General features: G+C 58.7%; 1 protein-coding gene and 2 pseudogenes across 1 annotated transcript; 1 reads left to right on the top strand and 2 right to left on the bottom strand.

Annotated features, from left to right (window-relative positions):
• Positions 1-5,939: 5,939 nt before the first annotated feature.
• LOC133747040 (NTPase KAP family P-loop domain-containing protein 1-like) lies at positions 5,940-10,467 on the bottom strand (annotated as a pseudogene).
• A 2,305-nt stretch (positions 10,468-12,772) lies between these two features.
• LOC133747039 (trafficking protein particle complex subunit 6A-like) lies at positions 12,773-18,280 on the bottom strand. Its single transcript, XM_062175173.1, has 6 exons — positions 18,186-18,280; positions 14,274-14,341; positions 14,037-14,154; positions 13,566-13,642; positions 13,385-13,485; positions 12,773-12,804 (listed from the first exon to the last, which is right to left on the bottom strand). Exons 1-6 carry the CDS (start codon positions 18,273-18,275, stop codon positions 12,773-12,775), a joined length of 486 nt encoding a protein of 161 aa, XP_062031157.1. The 5' UTR covers positions 18,276-18,280.
• A 143-nt stretch (positions 18,281-18,423) lies between these two features.
• Positions 18,424-19,695, top strand: LOC133747038 (biogenesis of lysosome-related organelles complex 1 subunit 3-like; annotated as a pseudogene).
• Positions 19,696-21,632: the final 1,937 nt, after the last annotated feature.

The following is a 21,632-nucleotide window of genomic DNA, read 5'->3' as shown; positions in this document are numbered from 1 at the left end:
TCTTTTAGCCCACTCAGCAGGGCACCATGGACTGTGGCTGGATAGTTCTGGCTTGTATATTCTGCAAAGAAGAGTCATGCAATGGGCTGTGGGGCACCTGGAACTGAGAGCCCACGAATGATTGTCTGAGCCATTATATCATAGTCATTCCCAGATGTTCCTGTGACAGTGTAGGAACAGGAGCCCCAGGACCTGACCAACAAACCAACAGACACCACTCTTTCCCTGGGCTGGGGGACTGCATTGCTACCATCAGCATTACTATGGTTTGAAAATAATTTACAGAGGTTTAATTCCTATTATGGAATAGTGAGAGGGTTGAAACTTTATAGAGTTTAGAGGTGGTTCCTTTGGGGGATTATTGGAATTAGGTAGGTAATCAAGGAAATCTCCCATGATTGAGTACTTGGGTTTAGAGAAAAGACAGAGACTAAGGAGACACTTGTATGCTCCCTGTCTCTTGCCATGCAGTGCCATGCACTGCTTTGAGGATCTGCAAGCAAGGAGGAGGCCATCAACAGATGAAGCTCCATATGCTTCAGCCAGAACTGTGAGCCAGAATACACCTCTTCTCTCTTTAACTTGCTCAGTGTCTTACATGGTGGTATTGGGAAAAGAGAAAATAATGCATATATAAATACCCATTTGTTTATCCACGCATCCCTTCCTGGAAGCTTGGGTTGCTTCAGCCTTTTATTTATTGTAAGTAAAACTGTTATGAATATGGATGTATGAATATGTCTTCCAGCACCTATTTTACCTCCTTCAGGTGAATTTCTAGGGCGAGAATTTACGATAAATTCTGGATAGTGTGGTAATTTGGTTTCTGTTTTCTAGGATATTCAGTACTAATTTCTATATTGGTTCTATGCTTTCATAGCCACACCAGAAATGCTGGTTCACTCCCCAAATGCCACAAAATCTGGGACTGGCCCTGTTTAAAGACAGAAGCCTGGGTATCAGTGTAGGTCTAACACATGGGTTGCAAAAGCCTAACAACTTGAGCCATCACCTGCTGCTTCCTAGGATGTGCATCAGAAGAAAACTGGATCATAAGAGGCACCAGGACTCAAACTGGCACTCAAAATGGGATGCAGAGCTCCCAAGTGACAGCGTAATCCATTGTGTAGCAATTTCCCCTAAGACAAAATATATAAGGGGCCTGCACCATGGCGCACTAGGTTAATCCTCTGCCTGTGGCGCTGGCATCCCATATGGGTGCTGGCTCTAGTCCTGGCTGCCCTTCTTCCAATCCAGCTTTCTGCTGTGACCTGGGAAAGCAGTAGCAAATGGCCCAGTCCTTGGGCCCCTGCACCCATATGGGAGACCAGAGGAAGCTTCTGGCTGCTGGCTTCGGATCAGCACAGCTCTGGCCATTGCGGCCATTTGGGGAGTGAACCAGTGGATGGAAGACCTTTCTCTCTGTCTCTACTTCTCACTGTCTATAACCTAACTCTCAAATAAATAAATAAAATATTTCTTAAAAAAGATAAAATATATAAAACATAAATATATGTTTATCTGTATCACAGCATAATTTAGGTACTATTGGAAGACATATAATAAGGAGAATTTTCAGAATAATTTTATGTATGACCACTTAAATTCCATCCTATATGTGTGTGTATACATATGCAATCAACTTATGAATATATGACATGATGTGATAGTTTTGCTTTAAATCATATATAATTTAAAGAAATAAAAGAATATGGGCCAGCATTGTGGCACAGCAGGTTAAGCCACTGCCTGTGATGCTCGTATCTTGTTTGAACACCAACTTGAGTCCTGGCTGCTCCACTTCCAATCCAGTCCCCTGATAACGTGCCCAAGAAATTGGGAAAAGATGCATTATGTGTTTGGGCCCCAGTCATCTACGTGGAAGACCCAGATGAAAGGTCTGGCTTAGGTCTGACTTAGCTCCTCACTATTGTGGCCACTTTTGGGTGAGCCAGCAAATGGTAGGTCTTGCTCTTTTTTTATTTTATTTATTTATTTTTTTATTTTTACAGGCAGAGTTAGACAGTGAGAGAGAGAGACAGAGAGAAAGGTCTTCCATCCATTGGTTTACTCCGCAAATGGCTGCTACAGCTGGTGCACTGCACTGATCTGAAGCCAGGAGCCAGTTCTTCCTCTTGGTCTCCCATGAGGGTGCAGGGCCCAAGCACTTGGGCCATCCTCCGCTGCCTTCCTCGGCCACAGCAGAGAGCTGGACTGGAAGAGGAGCAACCAGGACAGAATCAGCGCCCCAACTGGGAATAGAACCTGGGGTGCCAGCACTGCAGGGGGATGATTAGCCTAATGAGCTGCAGCACTGGCCTGTAGGTCTTGCTCTTTGTGTCCCTCTCTGTAACTCTGCCTTTTAAATAAGTCATTTAGAAGAAATTAGGCAACTAAACAAATGTATATTTCCTTTTCTCTGTCCACACACATATTTACCAAGATATCTGTGATCTGTAAAAACAAATACAAGTGATAAATGAGATTATCAGAAGGGTCAATATTAAATGTATATCACTACATACTAGCAAGAAACAAATAGGAAATATTTAGGGGCAATAGGCAGATGAGAAAAAAATGGCAAGAGTACTGATTACATTATGTGATATCTTTTAACATTTTAACATTTTAAAATCAATATTAAAAAAACACAAATGACTCAACAGAAAAATACATCACATATCTGGTGAAAATGTAAGGCTCTGAAGCCAGTAAACAGCCATTGAGTCATAACTGACCTGAAGCAGGTTAGGGCACTGTGCAGGTAGGATCCTCTCAGGAGCAGGAACCGGGGAGGCAGGAGGGAGCCCAGCAGCGGGCAGCACCAGGGGTGAACAGCCCTCCTGCCCCAGGGATGGTGGCACCTGGAGAATGCAGTTTTGGTACAGCACCCAGGACTGGCCTCTTATATTTTCCTATCTGGAAGACACGAAGAGATGCGTCAGCGCAGTGGAGGAAGTTCTCACGGCCAGCTAAACTGTCCAGTCAGGAGCGGCGGCGTTAGTGCCTCATAATCACAGGGAATCGTGACGCCACAATCCTCCTCCAGTTCTGCGGGGAGAGGTCCAAAGAGGACCTGGTGCTGGAGATTCTGAAGGAATAATTCGTCTACTCTCCTCTGACCGCCTTTTCCCACAGGATTCCGCACACCTCAGAGGCCTTGGGAGGTGAGTGTAGGGCGGGCTGCAGGGATGGGGAGGCGGTGTTGGCGGTGAAACAGGCTGGCGGGAAGCAGCCTCCCAGAGGTCTCTGGAATCTGCGGCCCCATCTCGCTGCCGACGGCCGGCACGTCCTTGGGCTCCCTCCAGTCCACAGTGTGCGGCTGGACTGGCACCCAGGACTCCAGGAGTCCTGCCCCTTCCAGGCAGGGACTCGGCCTGGGAGCCCAGGAGCCTTCTCTGGGCAGCTGTGTGGCGGCAGCCTCGCGTCTTCCTCCATTGTGCAGCGGGGACCCGGTAATCTCTGGGGACAATCCGGGCTGTGCAAATGGCATTCGTGCAGATGAGGCACTGTCGTTTCTGGGGTCCTCGGTGCCTCCTTTCTCCCCAGGGTTACCCGACCCCGTTTCATGAATGTGTCGGAAGCAGGGTCTCAGATCATGGACCCTGACCTCTCAACATTAGCTCTTTCTGGGGGTTCTGAGCTCATTTTCTGATGCCAACAGCAGTGTTGTGGACTAGGTAAGTTAAAGACTAAACAGTTTTATGTGGCTCAGGGATTCTGTCCAAGTTGTGGGGGAACAGGAGGACACTGTAATTTGGTACTTGGTCGACAGACTGTCATTTGTCTTTGAATTTTAAAAGTACAAATTTTAGCTAGTCACATTTATGAGGATTTTAAATATTGTTTCTGTTATAGGATAACCTTCCCAATCATGTAGATACAAGCCTAGATTCCGCTATTTTTAATTTATATTTTAATATAGGATAATATTTCATGAATATTGGATATTAGTTAACAAAATTTTTATATCTTCAAGGTCTGCAACCCTATGCTTTGATATGTGAGGAGACATTTAAAAGTTTATGGAAAATTCACATGATCTGCTAATCTAATTTGTCATGAACCTTTTTGTGTCCCCTTGTGGGATAATTGCGGAGGCAACAAACAGTCCCACGTAGAACTTGCCGAGAAACTGCTAAATTACCTCTCACAGTGGCTGCAGTAGTTACTGGAATTGTGTGAGGATCCCATGATCTCCATGACTCTGTCAGTGTTTATCTATGGTTGAATCGGTCATTTCACTGAGTGTGAAGTGTTATTTTCCTGAGGTTTTCATTAGCATTTCCACAATGACTGTTATTAATCATATCCTTTTTGAAATATCAAAATGTCTTACGGAAATCACTGCTTCATTTTTAAAATCATGTGCTTGATCTTATCTTTTGTATTTTTTGATACAAAATCCAAGATTTTTCTCTTAAATTTCTTAGTGGTATTTTCACTTTGATTCTACCTTGAATGTTAATTTATTTTCATCACGTCCGTTGCTACTATACAGAAATATAATGGATACTTATAACTTTATTTTATATTCTGCAAAATTACTGAATTTTACATTGAGTTCTTAATGAATTCTTTGGAAGTCTTTTACTTACAAGATTATGTCTTAGGCATTACAAGTCATAAACATGACTTTGTTTGCATTGCTCTTTTGTTTGCAATCTGGAGATTTTTCTCCTTTAGGTGATTTCTTTAGCAGAATCTTCCACTACACTCTCAATTACAATGATGAAAGTATCTGCCTTGTTCACACCGCATAGGAGTTTACTGTAGATTTTCCATAGGTGCCCTTCCTGTGGTGGAAATTCTCTTCAACTAATTTTGTTTAGGGATTAATCATGAACTGAATTTAGTCAATTTTGTTTTATCGATGACATTATCAAATCTTGATATTTTGTTATCCTACGTTATTGTATTAAATATTGATCATTAAGCTTTTTTTTATTTTAGAGACAGAAAGAGAGAGTGAGCTGCTATCTTCTGGTTCACTGACCAGATATCTGCCATGACCAGGTCTGGCCTGGAAGTGGAACCAGAGCCAAAAGCCAAAAACACAGCCCTGGCTTCCATTGTGGGTGTAGGGACCACAATCACTTGTCCAATCACTACTGTCTCCCATGTTCTTCATTGACAGGGAGCTAGAGTCACGAACCAGAACTGAGGATTGAACTCAAAACACTGTAATATGGAATGCGGGCAGCTTTAATGGGCATCTTAACTGAGAGGCCAAATGCCCACCCTAGCCTCTCCATGCCATGCCTTTGTTCTGTGTCTCTGTTTTTATGTTAACACTATACATTTTGATTACTCTTCCTATTGAATTAAAGAAATCTGAGTCCTCTAATTTTGAACTTATTTTCAACTATATTTTGGGTGTTTGGATCTTTTGACTTTCCATATGAGTTTTCTGTATAGTTGTTAATATTTTCTGCTAAAACAAACTATAGGGGTGTTAAAAAGAAAGATTTGAAACTATAGATCACTTAGGAACATGTTGATTTCTTATACACATTTTGTAATCCATGAACACAGGTAATACTTCCATTTATTTGTGTGATCATTAATTCCTGTCAGTAATCCTTTATAGTTTCAGTGTTTAAATATTTTATTTCCTTGGTTAAGTTTAGTGCTAAACACTGTATTCCTTTTGAGGTTATTGAAAATCCAATTGATCTGTTTATTTCTTTTCATTTTTAATTTTAAAGTATTTTATTTAAATAGGGTGAACAAATTTCATGATTTTCATATATATAGGTTTAGGAGCATAGTGATACATCCCACCCTAATCTCTCTCCTACCCATGCTTCCAACCTCTTTCCCTCCTTCCTTTCTTATTTTTCTTTTAAATTTTACCATGATATGCTTTCAGTTTATGTTTTAATCCCAAGCTTAACCCTGTACCTTAGAATTCAGTAAATAGTAAATAGAAAAAAAAATCACTGTTCCGCGCTCTCGAGGCACGCGGCCAGGATGCTGGGGTCCAGGATGAAGATGAAGGGCGCGTGGCTGTTGGAAAGCAGCGTGCTGATGGCGTTGAGCACGCCCACCACGCGCTCCGGGTAGCAGGTGTCCAGCCCGGTGACTCTGACCACCAAGCACAGCCGGTGCCGCTGGTAGGTCTCCAGGAAGCACAGGAAGTCGGTGAGCAGCTCCACCTCCTCCTTCACCTGGCACATGAAGCCCAGCTGGCTGCCGAACTTCTCGCTCGATATTCTTGCGCTGGCTCACGAACAGGTGCTTGCCCACCGGGTACACGGCCATGAGCAGCCCCGAGCCAGACAGCGTGGTGGCTGCGCCGCAGAACACCTTGAGCACGCTGCCGCCCGCGGCGCCGTGGCCGCCCAGCGACAGGTAGAGCAGCCCCACGCCCAGGCTGAGCGCGGCCAGCAGCGCCGGCAGTGCCACTCGCGCTTGCAGAGGCCCAGCGCTGGCCGGCTTGTTGCCCAGCACCCAGTACACGCTGAAGGGCAGCGTGCCCTAGTGGCGGTGGATGCCCTCGCACAGCGTGGTCCCCAGGCCGGCCCAGAGCTTGTCGATGCCCGCGTACTGCCAGGTGCTGAAGCGGATGAAGAGGAACTGCACGTTCTTGCGCCTCAGGTGCAGCTCAGTGATCGCGGGCTGCAGGAACACCAGGTACCACAGCAGCCGCGGGAAGCCCTGGCCGCCCATGGCCAGGGGCCACCACCGCATGTGCTACAGCTCCTTGGCCTCCCGCTGTGCCCCCTCCTGCTGCATCAGCAATGCGGGGGGAGGGGGCGGTGCCTGAGGGGGCGGGGCGCTCTGCCGAGACGGGGTGGGGGTGGGGGGCCGTGAGCAGCGGGCCTGGACTTCCGGTGAGCCACAGGTTGCCCTAAAAATTAGCAGGGCTCAGGTGCATAGGGTGCTGCCTGGAGGAGCCTGGGGCTGGTTTTTAACCAGAAGGCGCCCGGGGTGGGCGGGAAGTGGTGTCCAGGTGTGGGGGGTAAGAGCCAGAGCCGGGCAAGGGGCTAGAGGTGGGTCTGAAGTCCGGAGGGGCTCTGGGGCATGAAGGAGAGATGCTGAGGATGCGAAATGCAAGGCCGCAGAGACCCAGCCTGGCTTGCCGCTCCTCCTCCAGGGAGCCCTCCCGGGTGCCAGGCTGAGCCAGGGGCCGGCTGCTCTGCCTAGTCTGGGATGCCAGTGTGTGCAGGACCAGGATGGACAGCGCCCCAGCAGGGCCGGGTTCCCTGGGCTCCACGCAGGAGCTGGAGGAGGCCTGCAGTGCGGGTCTGGAGCCGCCCCAGGGCAGGGAATGGGTGCAGGGCACGTCCCCAGGCTTGGCCCCAAGACCTGTCTCCTCCCAGGGCCCTAGCTGGTTCCTCTGACAGCACAGGGCCAGAACCCAGGCCCGAGAGTGAGCGGCTCACCAAGGTGACGGCCTGCACCAGGGCTGGGACCCAAGGGAGGGGTCACGCCCAACTCCGTTGTGGCCAGGGCACAGGCTGAGCACTGAGCCCCGTGCAGCTTGAACCAGGTCAAAGCCGCCACCTGCGGGGCCTGGCCAGGCTTGGGCCCCTGTCTTTGGTGGGCATGTCCTCTGTCTTGTGTCAGGGTGCAGGGGCCAGCACGGGGAGCAGGGGAGGGGCAAGACCAGTTGTGGTCTTCTGAAAGATTCTTTGGAGTGGACTTAGCAGGAGGGTGAGGAGGGGGTGAGACCAGGTCGGACCTGGGCAGGGGCTCTGCGCCGGGGAGGGGCCAGGGCTCTTCCTCTCGTCCCCATACCCTGAGCCTCACTGGTGATCTTGTCCAGCATCATGTGCAGGCGGCAGCAGAAGGGCACGTAGAAGCCCACGGGCACGTGGCACAGCGTCTTGGCCAAGCAGCTGCAGTAGATGTCATCTTCCATGAGGATGTCTGGGGCGGGGAAACTGAGTCAGCGGGCTGGCTGGGCACCGCCCCGCTGCACACCCGCCAGCACCAGCATCCCTGCCTCGCTCGCTCCCACAGGCAGCGCAGGCCACAGAGGGAGCTGCGGCCATTGGCAGCTTCCATCTCCAAGGCCATGCATGCGTCCCTTGGGGCCCCACAGGAGGACCCGCCCCTGGAGCCCGCAGGCTGAGTCTGGGAGGTGGTCCTGGCCCTCCCTCGCCCAGGAAAGCTCTGCTGGGCTCTCTCCTCTCTCCCCCTCCATGGCCCCAAGTCCCTGTCCCCTTCCCACATTCCAGTCCTGGCCTCACCCCCTTTCTCTGCACCCCCCAGTGACAGTGACACCCCCCGAGTGGCTCAGTCCCCTCCTCTGGGAGCCGGCCATGCCCTCAGGCGATGCAGGTGTCTCAATGGCCACTGAGGACCCGAGTTCCGCCCTGAGGTTCCTGGGGAGCCATTAACAAGCACACCAAGGCAGCCCCACCCCCACCACCAAGCGCCACTTCTTGGACCCGGGCTTGAGGAGCCAGAGATAGGACTTGGAGATGGCGAGCACCTACATCCAGAGACCCAGGTGGGGGGGGATAGGAGGGCAGGAAAGCAGCTGGGACTGGGGGCAGGGCCAGGCGGGCAGGCAGAGGACTCAGGACAAGTTCAGCTGAGGTGGTGGTCAGCTGAAGTGGCGGCCAGGGCGGATCCTAGCTCTGATGGCTGGGGGGTGGGGGATACTCTGTTGCCCTGGCTGTGAATTGGGCACCCTGGCCCCAAGGATCCAATGACCAAGTCCCCACTCAGCTTTGCTCCACATTCAGACTGGGCCTGGACCCTGCTGTGTGTCCCCACCGTGGCCACCGCAGGGCCCACCTGTGGCCCATGCCTCTGAGCCGTCCTGGGAATGAACTCCTGGGAGCCTTGTGCCTGCATCCCCATGATGGGGTCTGCGGCCCTCCCCCACCCCTCCACCTCCCCCACTGGGCTCCTTTCACTGAGCCCCTTCTTCCCTGCACCTGTGCCCTGTCTGCCCCACTCCCCACTGTGCCCCCAGAGCAGAGCCTGGCCCTGGGGCAGGCGCTCAGTCCCAGTCAGGAAACCACTTCTGCAGCTTCACGCCTGGCCTGGCCCCCACTCCACATTCTCCACGGCTGCCGGGTCAGCAGAGGCCAAGGGCAGGAGGGAGGCCTTTGCCACCCAGCCTGGGGCAGCGGCACCAGGCAGCCCAGGACCCCAACAAGTGAGGCAGAGGCAGCCCCCAGTCCCAGGGCGGCAGGGATTCGCATCCCTCCTGGACAGGGGGCCGGAGAGCGCCAGCCAGGGAGCAAGAGGCCTAGGCAGTGAGTGCGATGGCTGCAGCACTGGGCAGAAGCTGGGGGAGCCTGGGTGAGCACCAGAGCTATAGGTGAAGGAGCCGCAGGCTGCCGGGGCCGGCAGCGGCCGGGCATCCATGGGCTCGCTGGGCTACAGGAGGACCCCGGCTGCCGAGGGGAGGGCTTGGCCACTGCTGGCCATGGCAGGGGCCGCAGTGGTTGTGGGGGGCCACTGTGGGGCGGTGGCTGGTCCCACAGGGGCAGCGGTGGTTGCAGGTGGCCCTTTCTGGGCCCTGTGAACTGGGCAGTTTTGTGGGTGCGAGGGGCTGGGAGGTAGAGGCTGGGCTGCCACCGCTGCTGCAGGATGGGGGACTGGGGACCCTGGTGCCGGCTATCGCTGCCACTGCTCTGGGGGCTTTGGCAGGCCAGCCACCAGTGTGGCGGGGGGGTGGCCGACAGGGCCCACGGGCTCGGGAGGCCACTGGGTCCTGGCGTCACTGGTGACAGCATCCTGGAAGGAAGGAAGTGGCTGTAACTGGGCTTGGGTCCCCTGGGGAGCAGTGGTACCAACCAGAGGGGTCTTCCACAGGAGCATTCTGGGAAGTTAGAGAGACAGCGGAGGTGTGGGCCGGGCTGCTTGCCCGTGGGGGGTGCAGGGACCAGAGAGAGGAGGACCAGGCCCAAGGCTCCTGCATCCTTGGCGGAAGGTGGGTGTCCCTGCCGCCCCAGTTCCTTGGGCCCCTGAGGGTTCTCACTCAGAGTAGCGGAACAGGGAACCATGCCATGGGTGGTGGCACAGAGAGGGGACAGCAGGGACTGGGGAGAGGCAGGCTGGCAGGAAGGTGTGGGCCCCTGTGGCTGGGGACCCACACCAGCCCTAACTGAACTGGCTGTGAGGTGAAGTGAGGGTCCCTCCCCCACTGTAGTGCACCTGCAGCTAGCATGGGGGCCGACCCCCCCAGCCTGACTCAGGCACAGTGGGAGGGTGCGCCCTCTCCTGCCAGGCTGCTCCCCACCCTGGAGGGGGCTTCAGGCCTGTAGATGGGGAGGGGGACTCTTCCTATGCTGTGGTCAGGACTCCACTATGCAGAAGCCCCCATGGGGCTGCCCCAGGCTCTCTCCAGGGGCCTCGGGTTTGTGTCTGCCAGCTGCTCGCTGCCCCCCTCGGTCCCCTTTACCTCTTTGGCGCCCTAGCTTGGGATCCAAGAAGTGGTGCTTGGTGGTGCTTCTGGTCCCGGGCGCCCTTGACAAAGTGGACGCTGTAGTTGCTGTGCATGGCAGGCAGGGCCAGGGGCCTGCTTCTGGCGCAGGAGGGGGACCAGAGCTCAGGGCCAGCCCCCTTGACCAAGGTGGGTTCCCCAGGTCATCTTGGGGGGACGGAGGTGTCCTCAAAGTGATAGGCCGGGATGGGGAGGGATGGCGGCGGTGGGGGGAGGGGCTGCTGAGAGGCAGGGGGCTCACTGGGGGCCATGGGTTTGGGTGTCCAGGAGCTCCTGGGTCTGGGATAACAGGGAGTGCTGGGTGAGTGGGCGGGGAACAGGCAGGCGCTATGGGAGTGGGAGGCCAGTGAGCTGAGGAGGGGGTGACAAAGCCCAGAGCCAGGTTTACCTGGGAGGTGGGGGTGGGATGGAGGGGGTACCCAGGGACCAATGAAATCAGTGCTCCCCCCTCTCCCTCCAGAGGCTGGCTTCCGAAGGAACCAGACCTTCGGGGAAGATGCCGCCCCTGCAGTGAGGGTGGGCGGCCCGCCAGGGGCCCGGCCCGCCCCCTCCCCCAGCCCAGGGTCCCCAGAATGTACTTGGCAGCGGCCTCACAGCCCCAGCGCCCTGTCCCATGGAACTCTGGCCTTGGCCCTGCCCTCATGCCCCCCCCCCCCCCGCCCTCCAGGGCAGCTGGCCTGGCGCGCGCTGCTGTCGAGGATCCGCAGGTGAGGGCCGGGGACTGGGCCCTCCGCGCTGTGCCCGCTGCACGGGTCTCCTGGGGGCCCTGGGCACCCCTGCCACGGGGCGAGGGCAGGCAGTTCCTGCACCATAGAGCTGTGCGCCCTCAGAGGTGACTTCATCCCTCTGGCCTCGGCTTCCTCAATGCTGAGTGGGCCAGGGCCAGGCAGTCTCTGCAGGCAGGGCGAATCAGGTGGGCATCCCCCTGGCTCAGGGCCTGGCCCTCGGCGGGCTGTGGCTGACACATGCTGGGCATGGACTGACCCAATTACAGGCACTGTTCCAAATCCTCGGGGGATGGCAGCCACAGCACGCGGTGGAGGGGCTCCCAGGCAGGCTGGCAGGAAGCCCCGGCCCTGACTCGCAGGCGGTAGCTTGTGCTCCACAGGCTCTGCCTCCTGGGCCGGTGCCCTGTGGATGTCTCCTTGAGGACATCTTTGGACAGGTGAAGGCCAGGGCAGGGCTGGACAAGAGGGACCTTATGATACCATAGAAGCCCCTCTGCTTTCCGGGGGCTCATCTCCCTGCATGCTGAGAGATGGGGTGGTCTGATGGGGCCAGAAGGGAGCCACACTGGGGGCCAGGGTCACAGGACCGGAAGGACCCCACCCAGCACTGCCCCCTGCCTCCCACCCAGACAGTCCTGTACAGTCCTTTTGGGAAGGCTCTGCCCTCCCCCCACTCCCAGCACCCTGGCTGTGGCACATATCCAGTGCAGGGCATGAGGTGTGTCTGTGGGTCCCCTGCCCCCAGTATGGCACACTCCATTCCCTGGGAGACGTCTGGGGTCCAGGGGGCACCCCCACACACCCCACCCACGTCCTGAGGAGGGTGTGGGTTGGCAGAGGCTGCCAGGTACTAATGAGGAGCCGGAGTTTGGGGAGTGGGCTGGGTAGGGGTAGGCATGTGCACTCAGCTGAGGGGGGCTGGACAGGAACGGGATGGGGTCTAGTGGGGACCCTGCCCGCTAGCAGTGTTCGAGCGGGGGTCTCTGCCCCAGCCTCGGGTTACGGCTCTGAGGCTAGGGCTCTTACCTGCATCGGGCATTGAGGCAGAGCAGGGAAGGCAGAGGCCGGAGCTGCCTGGGGACAGACAGGGTTGCCAGGCTCAAGAAGTACAACAGTGTGTTGGGGGTGGGTTGGGTTTGGGGCATCTGGCTCCACCCCTCCACCGTCCATCCTCAGGTCCCAACCAGCTCCAGGCCTGCCTACAGCCTGCTGCTGGGGAGCCCTGGGCCCCCGCCCCGTCCCTCACTAAGCCCAGGGCAGCCCCAGACTTGCTGGCATGGCAGTATTGCCAGAGAGACAGTCAGGGCCCCCTTCTGTGCCAGGCGCATGGAGTGGGGGGGGGGGACCGAGGCCAAGGGCTGAGGGAGGGGCCTGGGCACCACTGGGCCTGCGCTGCTCCATGCTTGCCCCCACTCCCACTGCAAGCTGGATGCCACACATAGAACCTTTATTGAGTCTGGCACAGAGGGAGATGCCCAACCTGGCCACCAGCCCTGCCCCCACACGACCGACTGTGGCTGCGACCACCCTGCCTCCCAAACCCCCCCACCTCCCTCCGATGCCCACTCCTGAGCACCCGGGAATCCCGCATAAGCACGACGGCACTGGCCCCATAGTTCCTGGGGTGGGTCCCTCAGGGTTTCTGGATCACCACCTGGAACTTACCTGGAAGAAGAGAAGGACTAGCTTTAGTGCAAAGCTGGGGCATGGGGGGAAGCAGCGGGCACCCAAGCAGCCCGGAGATGCTCATCTCTGCCCTGGACCACAGTCTGGGTGGCCTGGGCCCGGCCCTGGTTTGATCAGTGGTCAGAGGGGGTGACGCTCCCTTCGGCTGGCCTGCACCCCAGGGCTGGCTGTGTGGGTAATGAGAGGGATTGTGGCCAGGCATGTAGGCTGTGGGGAGGGGCCCAGGCCGCCGGCCTTCCCTGGCATGTGGCACTCAGGACCTGCCCTCCTGGCCCCAGGGGCCCCCGGGAGTTGCCAGTGGAACCGGAAGAGGGAAGGGCAGGTGCGGTGGGGAGGAGGCCTGCACCTAGCACCCCACAGGCAGCCAGTGTTTCCTGGGCCCAGCTGCCCCGGGAGCCCCCTGGAGACCCTGCACTGTGTCCAGCTGGGGCCCCTGGAATGTCTGGGCGGTTCTCTCCCACTGGGTGATGAAAGCTCCTGGGGCCTCAGTCCCACCTGTGGGACATGGGGCTGGGCTCACCGGCTACAGCGGTGAGGGGGACCCCTTCCCCTGACCCACAGGCAGGCAGGGCTGCCACAGAGGTGGTGACCAAGCTCCTGAAGCCCAGGGTGTGCAGGCTGCCATGAAGGAGGCCACAGGGGAAGGCCAGGAACTGGGGCAGGGGACACAGACCACTGTGGGAAAGGGGGCCTGGGTCCCGGGTCCCCCACCCTGGGGCCCCTCCCCCCATAGCTTGGCTGCTTCCTCCTGATACTGCAGGCCGGAGGCCATGGGCAGCAGGAGGGGAAAGCTGTTGTCCTGCAGGATGTAGGTCCCCTGGGGACAGAGGAGAGGCCGTGGCAGGGCAGCCAGGTATCAGCGCCCCGCCCCCCACCCCACGGGGCTAAGGTCCCAAGGACCCTTCCCCTGAACCCAGGGTCACAGGTCCAGCCTCAGAGCTGTTGGACGGCATGGGGCTTGGTGGCTCCCAGGGTTTCTGGGAGAGGCTGCACGGCTGGGATTCCAGGAGCCTGGGGCAGCTGAGGACAAGCAGCATCTCACCGAGGCTGCTGCTGCCTGTGGGAGAGGCCCGGTCCAGCTCGGGGCTCCTCCTGAGAGGCTGAGCCACTCTGGAACAGTCCTGGGGCCCCAGGCATCCCTGTGTGGCTACGGCAGGGATGCCTGGAGCCCGCCTTGGGCTGCTGCTGCCTTCCCGGGCTGTGGCGCCCACCTGGTGGTTGGTGCACAGCCCGTCCACCTGCTTCTGGAACACGGCCACCCACAGGTCTTTGCACAGGAACTTGAGCACATCCAGCTCCTCCCTGAATGCCAGCACATCCTGGGGCAGCCTGGGTCGGGGCAGGGGCTCAGGGTGGGGGTGGGGGGCGCAACCTTCCCCAGCCCCCGCAGGCCCAGCCCGAGACCCCGCGGTGGGCCCTGCCCACCCCTGCTGGCAGCCGGCTCTCACCTCTTGCTCAGGGCCTGGCCCACGCGGAAGCCCATGCCCTCCAGCATGGACAGGCTCTGCTTCTGTCCCTAGACGGGCAGGGGAAGAGAGGCTCAGGGCCCCCAGGGTGCCATCCAGGGGAGGGGGCCACAGACAGGGCCTGAGTCAGCACCGCTCCCCCACCCACCCCTGCAGGCTGCGCAGGGTCTCTCTAGCTGGGTGACCTGGAGGCAGGAGGGGCACAGGGCAGCCAGGGGCATGGGAGCCACGTTTTCAGAGGAACCCAAGGTGAAAGGGATGGGGAACAATGGAGAAGGCACAGAGCCCTGGAGGAGGGAGCTCTGGCCTCCTGCTGGGCCCTGCCCTTGGCCCTGTCCCCAGGCCCTGGCTGCTCCAGCAGCTGCTATCCCAGCAGTGGTGGGAGGTCTCTGTGGAGACCCCGCCCCAGGCAGGATGTCCTGGTCTCCTCCTGCAGGGGCTCAGCGGCCCAGGCTTCCCGCTTTGCACTCAGCCCCATCCGACTCTGGGACATGGGTCATGGAGCCCAGCTCTACCCACTCGGACCCGGCTCTGTGAGGCTGGGGCCCCGGGTCTGGCCCACGGGAGATGCTTCCGGAACAGGTGCCAGGTGCACCACGGATCCTCTTGTTTGAGCTGAGCAACCCCATGGGTGGGCTCAGGGGGGCCTAGAGAACCTGCCAGAGGCCCCCACAGTCCTGGGGCGGTCTGGGGGCCACATGTGGCCATAGCCACAGCTGTCAGAGCTTGGTGCGGGACTTGGGCGGCCGCAGCCTCCTGCGGGACTTCACTGCTCTCTGGCTGCCTCCACACCGCAGGGCTCAGGGAAGGCTGGTGACAAATGACATGCAGGGAGGTCCCTGCCACAGGCATCCCCCTCACAGCTGCACACAGTGCCAGAGCCCCCGTGGGGACCTGGAGCAGTGGCTGCTGTGCCTCAGTTTCTCTCCTGGGGTCCTGATGAGGAGCGGAGGGGTTGGTGAATTAACCCAAGTGCCAGGTGGGCTTGGAGCTCGCCCTGCCCTGGTCCTTCATGGCCCCTGGCTCACGGGGGAGGAGGCCCACAATGGAAGGGCTCTGCCATGTGCCCCACAGCAGCTGCGACTCCCAAGCGGCCTCCAGGATTGCCCCCGCAGCACCCAGAGGCCGCACCGGTGTGCACCGACCCAGCCCATCTGTCCGCTCCTGAGCACGCCCTCGTTCAGCCCACAGCCATTTCCCATGTGCCCCTGGAGCTTGACTACCACGCCCAGATGGTGCCCACCCACAGCCTGGCAGGGCTGGGAGCTCGAGGTCCACAGGGCAGGGCAGGGAGGGGGTTCCTGGCCAAGGGTGTGGCGAAAGCAGGGGCCTCCTTCGACACAGCTTAGGCCTGACTCGGGGGTCACCAGGGGCAGCCAATCCTTGGGCCATTGCCACGTGTGCTGGGTGCTGGTCACGCAGTGCTCCTGCCAGGTGGCTTGCTCATGGGGAGCACATGAGAACCAGAGGTGCAGCGCGTCCGCCCTGGGGAGCAGGCTGGGCAGCCCCTCCAGGCCCAGGTGGCGGCCAGGACAGGGGCTGAGCAGGGCCTGACCGGAGGCCGGGAGGGCTGGCCTGATTCAAGCTTTTCCTCTGGGAACGTGACAGGGCTGGGTTTCAGTCCTGGCTGCACCGCTCCCCGGGTGTGCGCCCTGGGGCAGGTTGCAGCCTGTGCCCCAGCTTACTCACTGTCCCTGCTCACTGCAGTGGTGTGCCTGGCACTGGCCGAGCTCAGCACCTGGGCTACAAAGACCGGGGGTGGGAGGGAGGGAAGGGAAGTGGGGAGCAGGCCCTGCCCCAGCCCTGCAGAGCTCTGGGGACTGGGCTTCAGACAGAGGGGCAAGGCAGGGCCACTCCTGCTCTGGGCCTTGCGCGTGCTGCATCTGTCGCTGGGCAGCCTGCGGGATGGCGGTGTGAGAGATGGGGGGTGGGGGCGCAGGACACCACGGGAAGGCTGCTGCAGTGTCAGGGCCTGAGGGAGATTCTGGTGTCTGGGGTTTTGCTGGGGGGGGTGGGGTCAGGGTGGGCCTCTGTCAAGGGCCATTGCAGGGAGATAACAACTCCAGTACACCTGCTGTGTCATTAGCCTCTCCAGTCTCCTCCCAGGGCTGGTCACGCGCTTTGGCCACTGGAGCCAGTGCAAGCCGGTTTTTGCTGATCTGTCAGTGTCAGGAGGGGGCTGGGGTCCAGAGGCTTGATTGACAGGAATGGCCTGTGTCTGGTTAGGGGACAGTGCTGGATTCGCTAACCCTGGCCAACTGTGTTCCCAGCCTGCCTCGCCAGAGGGCAGCCATGATGGCCCCCGTAAGTGGGTTCCTTCACCGATGGGAGACCTGCCCCGAGTCCCTGGCTCCTGGCTCTGACCCAGTGCTTGCAGGCATCTGGGAAGTGAGCCAGTCTGCTTTTAAAGAACCCAAACCAGTGCCATATCTACAAGCCAGGCCTGCACTTGGCTCAGAGGAGCACACGCTGGTCCAAGGAGAAGGGGTGGAGAGAGGAAGTGGGGCCAGAACTGGAGAGACCAAGCACGGAGCAGCCTCCCCAGCCAGGTCCTGAGAGCGGGAGAGTGCCGAGAATGGTCCTGGGTCTTGCCGCCGTCCAGGCCACATCCATCAGGCCAGGTATGGGGCCAGCATCAGAATCCCCTGGGCACGGCCTCCCGCAGCCCTGCAGTGAGCCAGGCTGAGTAACCCACAGGCTGGATCACAGGAAGCCATCAAACCCTTCCAGACAGCGTGGGGGCCCAGCCGGGAAATGCGGCCAGAGTTCATGAGGCTGGCCCCTCCCTGACCCTGCTACCCTGCCCATCAAAGCCCTGGCCCCTTGATCTGCTAGGCGGGAACCCTACCCTCACACCCAGCTGTGGAATCAGCAGTGTGCAGCTCAGGGGGGCCGGGGAAACCATGGCAGGTGGGAGGGGCTGCTGGTGGTGACCATGGAAACCAACCTCCCACTCTCCGCCCCATCACCTGCAAGGCTTCAGCAAGTTCCTAGCGAGGCCACACTGTGTGCCAGGCCTGGTGCCGGCCCCCGCGGGGCACAGTAGGGCCGGGGAGACAGGCGTCCATCAAAGGGCCGCACAGGGACGCAGTTCAGATCAGTACTGAGCTGTGATGGTGGACCGGGAGGGGGGACCCAGGCTCCGCGGGGGGGGAAGGGACTTGGAGCTGAGAAGAAAGGAATGCGCTGAGGCCTGGGGGCGAACAGGAAGTGAGGGGGAGGCAGGTGTTTGGAAGCCATCAAGGACAGGGAGCTGAGGCACATCGCCCTCCCCAAGCCCCGGGCGATGCACACGCCCTGAGCCCATGGGGGGGGGAGGGACTGGAGTTCCGAGTGGGTCACCGCGGGCTCCCCGGGGTCTGGCACCCTGCAGGTCTGTCTTGCTCCCAGTGAGGACCCCGGGGGGACAGGGCTCCCGAGTCTGAGGGCTGTGGACTGGGTGCTGCAGCGATGCCCACTTTTGACTCGTTTATTCCTCCCAAGGACCACCTTCGCGCGCTGAGCCCACTTGCCTCCCTTCTAGAAGGTTCTCTCCCCCAATCCATGGGACCCTTTTCCCCTTGGCAAAGGCTTTCTCCCATTCCCCTCCCCGACCCCGCGAGTGTGTACTGTACACAGGACGGGATGCTTGTCTGAGCTCAGAACCTGCGTCCAGCAGGCGCTCAGTGCGAGTCCCAGCTATGGCTGTGAGGTCCGTGAGACAGAGGGAGACCGAGGCAGAGGGGTTACGTCACGGTCGCACGCCCAGCACAAGCGGTGGTTGTCACTGCCCACCGCCTCCACGCCCTCCACTCCAGCCGCCGAGCCCGGCCTCGCACACCCGGAAGCCAGAGCAGGGCGGGAGCTCGGACCCCGGCAGCGACGCGCCCCCTCCCCCCAGGTCCCGGCGCTCACCCCCGGGGTGGGGTCGGAGTCGGGATCGTGATCCCACAGCTCCGCCACCATCTCCGTGTGCAGAAACTCGAACAGCACGGAATCCGCCATGCGCCAAACGACCGCCCAGCGCTTCCTACTCCCATTGGCCAGGCTGGGCAAGCCCCGCCTCCCGCCTCGGCGCGACCCCGCCTACCTCCGCTTCCATTGGCCTTTTGGACTAGCCCGCCTTCCCGCCCCAGGCTCCCGAGCACACAGCATGAGCCTGGGCGACAGCAGGGAGGGCAGACTCCGTTCATGGGCCACACGCGACAACGTCTTCCGCCTTACCTCAGTTTGTTCCCCACTTCCGGGTCCTCGAGCATTGCCATTGGCAGAATCAGTACTTACACGTGACACGCTTTTTTTTTAAACTCCTATTTGACCACTACAGACTGCTAGCTGCACAACCCGGAAGCCCCAGCGCAGACGCTTACCTTTTGGTCGAACCTCCGACCACGTGACTCCCCTGCACGCCAGCCTTCAAATCTCGTTGCTGACAACTTGCTTCCTGGTTTGTAGCCGGGCAACACCACGTGACTTGGCCGCCAAGGCCCGCCCAACCCTCGTCCTATTGGCTGAGCCCGCAGCCCTTTCCCTCCCGGGGCGGGGCCGACGCGCTTCGGCCAGGAAGCGGATTCTGCGGCCTCTGAGCTCCGGGGGTCTGGTAGGTCCTTTGGCGACGCGCTGCCCCTGGCCACCGCGAACGCAGCCTCCCTAGGGTCCCACCGGGCTGAGCCCTAAGCTTCCGGGTCTGGAGGACGGCGCGGAGGGTGTGGCCTCCGCTCGCGCGCAAATGGCTCCCTGGGGCCGGGTGTCGGTTACCCCAGCTGCACGCTGAGGGCCAGGGGCCGCGCCAGCACCCAGCGGGTGGAGTGGGCGCGGGGCGCGGGCCCGGACCCGCGCCTCACGCCGCCCCTCGGTTGCTCCTCTCCCCCAGCGCCGCGGCGTAGAGTCGCGGTGTCGTCGGCGGAGGCCGCAGACCGTGGTGCGGGGGAGGCGGCCGAGACGGACTCGGAGCTCTCGGCGTCCTCGTCTGAGGAGGAGGAGCTGTACCGGGGACCCGCGGGCCCGACGCGCGGCCGCCCCACGGGGCTGCGGGTGGCGGGGGAGGCCGCGGAGACCGACTCGGAGCCGGAGCCCACGGCCGCGCCCCGGGACCTGCCTCCCCTCCTGGTGCAGCGCCAAGCGGTGGGCGAGGCGTGGGGCGCGGAGGAGGCGCTCGCTGCTGCAGCTCCGGCTGGCGGAGAGCCAGGCCCGGCTGGACCACGACGTGGCGGCCGTCGTGAGCGGCGTGGACCGCCGCGCGGGCCGCGATGTGGCCGCGCTGGCCAGCAGGCTGGCGGCCGCTCACAGCGTGCGCCTGGCGCGAGGGGACCTGTGCGCGCTGGCCGAGCACCTGAACATCCTGGCCAGCTGCTGCTTCCTGCTGCCTGACATCCGCGGCGTCCCGGGGGCCGAGCCTGAGCAAATTCCGGGACCGCGGGCCTAGCCACGGCCCTTCTCCCCCGCCGGACTCTGCCACTTGGGGGTGGGCTTTCCCCCGCGTGTCCCCTGTCGCCTCCACCCCCGCCTTCCTGTTACCCTCGTGGCTAACCCGCCCTCTGGGTAAGAGCCGTGTGTTGGGTTCTGGCCGGGCTTATGTCCTTCCCGCCGGGGGCCGGGGGCCTGGCCGGGGTGACCCCCCTGCGCCTGGGGGCCAGCCCCACCTCCTGAATTTCACCCCCCAGGCTTGGCAGGGCTTCCATCTCCAAGCGCTGGTCTTGCTTGGCCACCTCGTGGCTCCTCCCCCTTGGGCTTAGCGCCACCCCCTCATCCTGACACTGGACCTGAGGGTGGGTTTTGCTTCCTCTGGGGTTTCCCATCCTGCCGGACATTCTCCCCCCGCCCCCCCACAGCTTCCCTCCTCTGGTCCCCATTGAAGCCTCCCCACTCCAGACCTAGTGCTTGGGCCGGTCCAGCCCGGTGCTCTGGGTGGGAGGTGGCACCGCTTTGGAGATAACCCGGGGCCTGGTGCTCACTGCCTTGGTTCCTGGATGCTCAGAGGTGCTGGGTTTCTGATTCCACCAGGGACTCTGTTAATGCTTCTCACCCGCTGCCTCCCCTGGGCTCTGGAGCCTGAGATCTGAGCCCCTAGGGAGAAGTGGGGAGGAGGGGGTGGGGGGGGCTGGGCTGGTGATGCAGGCCTGCCTTCTCAGCAGTGGAGCTGCAGCTGGGTGGGCAGGGCTTTGCTGTTGTGCACTGGTTGTTTTCCATTCATTCACATGCCTTTGGAGATGGGAGCTAAACGGGGGGGGGGGTTCCTGCCCCCCTTCACTGCCCGGGGTGGGGGGGGGTGGGCGTGAATAAACTTGAATATTGCTAGTGCGGGGGGGGGTGTCACTGTTCCTTGAGTGTAGACAAGGCTGTAAGCATTATTCAAATCTCAAAATGTCACAGTCACTCATATGCATATCTTTTTTTTTGGAATCTATATATTAGTTAACATAAATCAGGAAAAATATATGGTATTTATCCTTTGGGGACTGGCTTATTTCACTAAACATAATGCTTTGCAGTCCCATCCATTTTATTGCAAAAGACGGGATTTTTATCTTTTTTGAAGGCTGAATAGTATGCCATAGTGTATATATGCCACATTTTGTTTATCTAGTCGTCAATTGACTGACACCTGGGTTGATAGCATATCTTAGCTCTTGTGAATGGAGCTGCAGTAAACATGGGGATATTGAAAACAGTTTCATATGCTGGTTGTATTTGGTTTGAGTAAATTCCTAGGAATCAAATGTCTGGGTCATATGGTAGCTATATTGTCAGAGTTTTGAGTTATCCCCATACTGTCTCCAGTAATGGTTGTATTAGTTTACATTAATAGACATATAGACCAATGGAACAGAATAGAAACCCCAGTGTATACTGGCAGTGTATTTGGGTACCTTTTCTCCCAGATCCACCTTATTGGTTTTTGACTTTCAGATGATAGCTATTTTGACTGAGATGAAGTGAATCTTATTGGGGTTTATTTTTTTAAAGATTGTTTACAGAAAAGAAAATCTTCCTTCTACTGGTTTACTCCCCAAAGAGCTATAATGGTCAGGACTGGGTCAGACTGAAGGCAGAGTCAGGAGCTTCATCTGTCCTCCCACATGGTCCAGGATCATGAGCCAGCTTACACTGCTTTCCTGGGTGCATTAGCGGGAAACTGGATCATAATTGGAGCAGCCAAGACTCAAATTGGCACCCAGAGGGATGCTGACGGTGCAGGTGGTGGCTTCACACACCGCCCACAGCACAGGCCTCTCAGTGTAGTTTATATTTGCATTTCCCTGATGTCTGGTGGCCCTGAGCATTTTTTCATTTTGAATTTTTAGTTTTCATTTTGAAGTTCATCCTATGAAAAATGTCTACTCATGCCCTTTGCCCTTTCTT

Source organism: Lepus europaeus, chromosome 18, assembly GCF_033115175.1.
Source record: "Lepus europaeus isolate LE1 chromosome 18, mLepTim1.pri, whole genome shotgun sequence".
Classification (NCBI taxonomy): domain Eukaryota; kingdom Metazoa; phylum Chordata; class Mammalia; order Lagomorpha; family Leporidae; genus Lepus; species Lepus europaeus.
Note: the sequence above shows the minus strand (reverse complement) of the source record. Positions and strands in the feature narration are given on the sequence as shown.

Excerpts from the sequence above, each read along its gene's own strand:
- LOC133747039 (XM_062175173.1), bottom strand. The coding sequence starts at position 18,275 with ATGGCGGATTCCGTGCTGTTCGAGTTTCTGCACACGGAGATGGTGGCG. Across the intron at positions 14,155-14,273 it reads GGCCAGGCCCTGAGCAAGAG|GCTGCCCCAGGATGTGCTGG; the intron begins GTGAGAGCCGGC and ends GCCCCGACCCAG. Across the intron at positions 12,805-13,384 it reads TGTGGCAGCCCTGCCTGCCT|GTAAGTTCCAGGTGGTGATC; the intron begins GTGGGTCAGGGG and ends CTCTTCTTCCAG.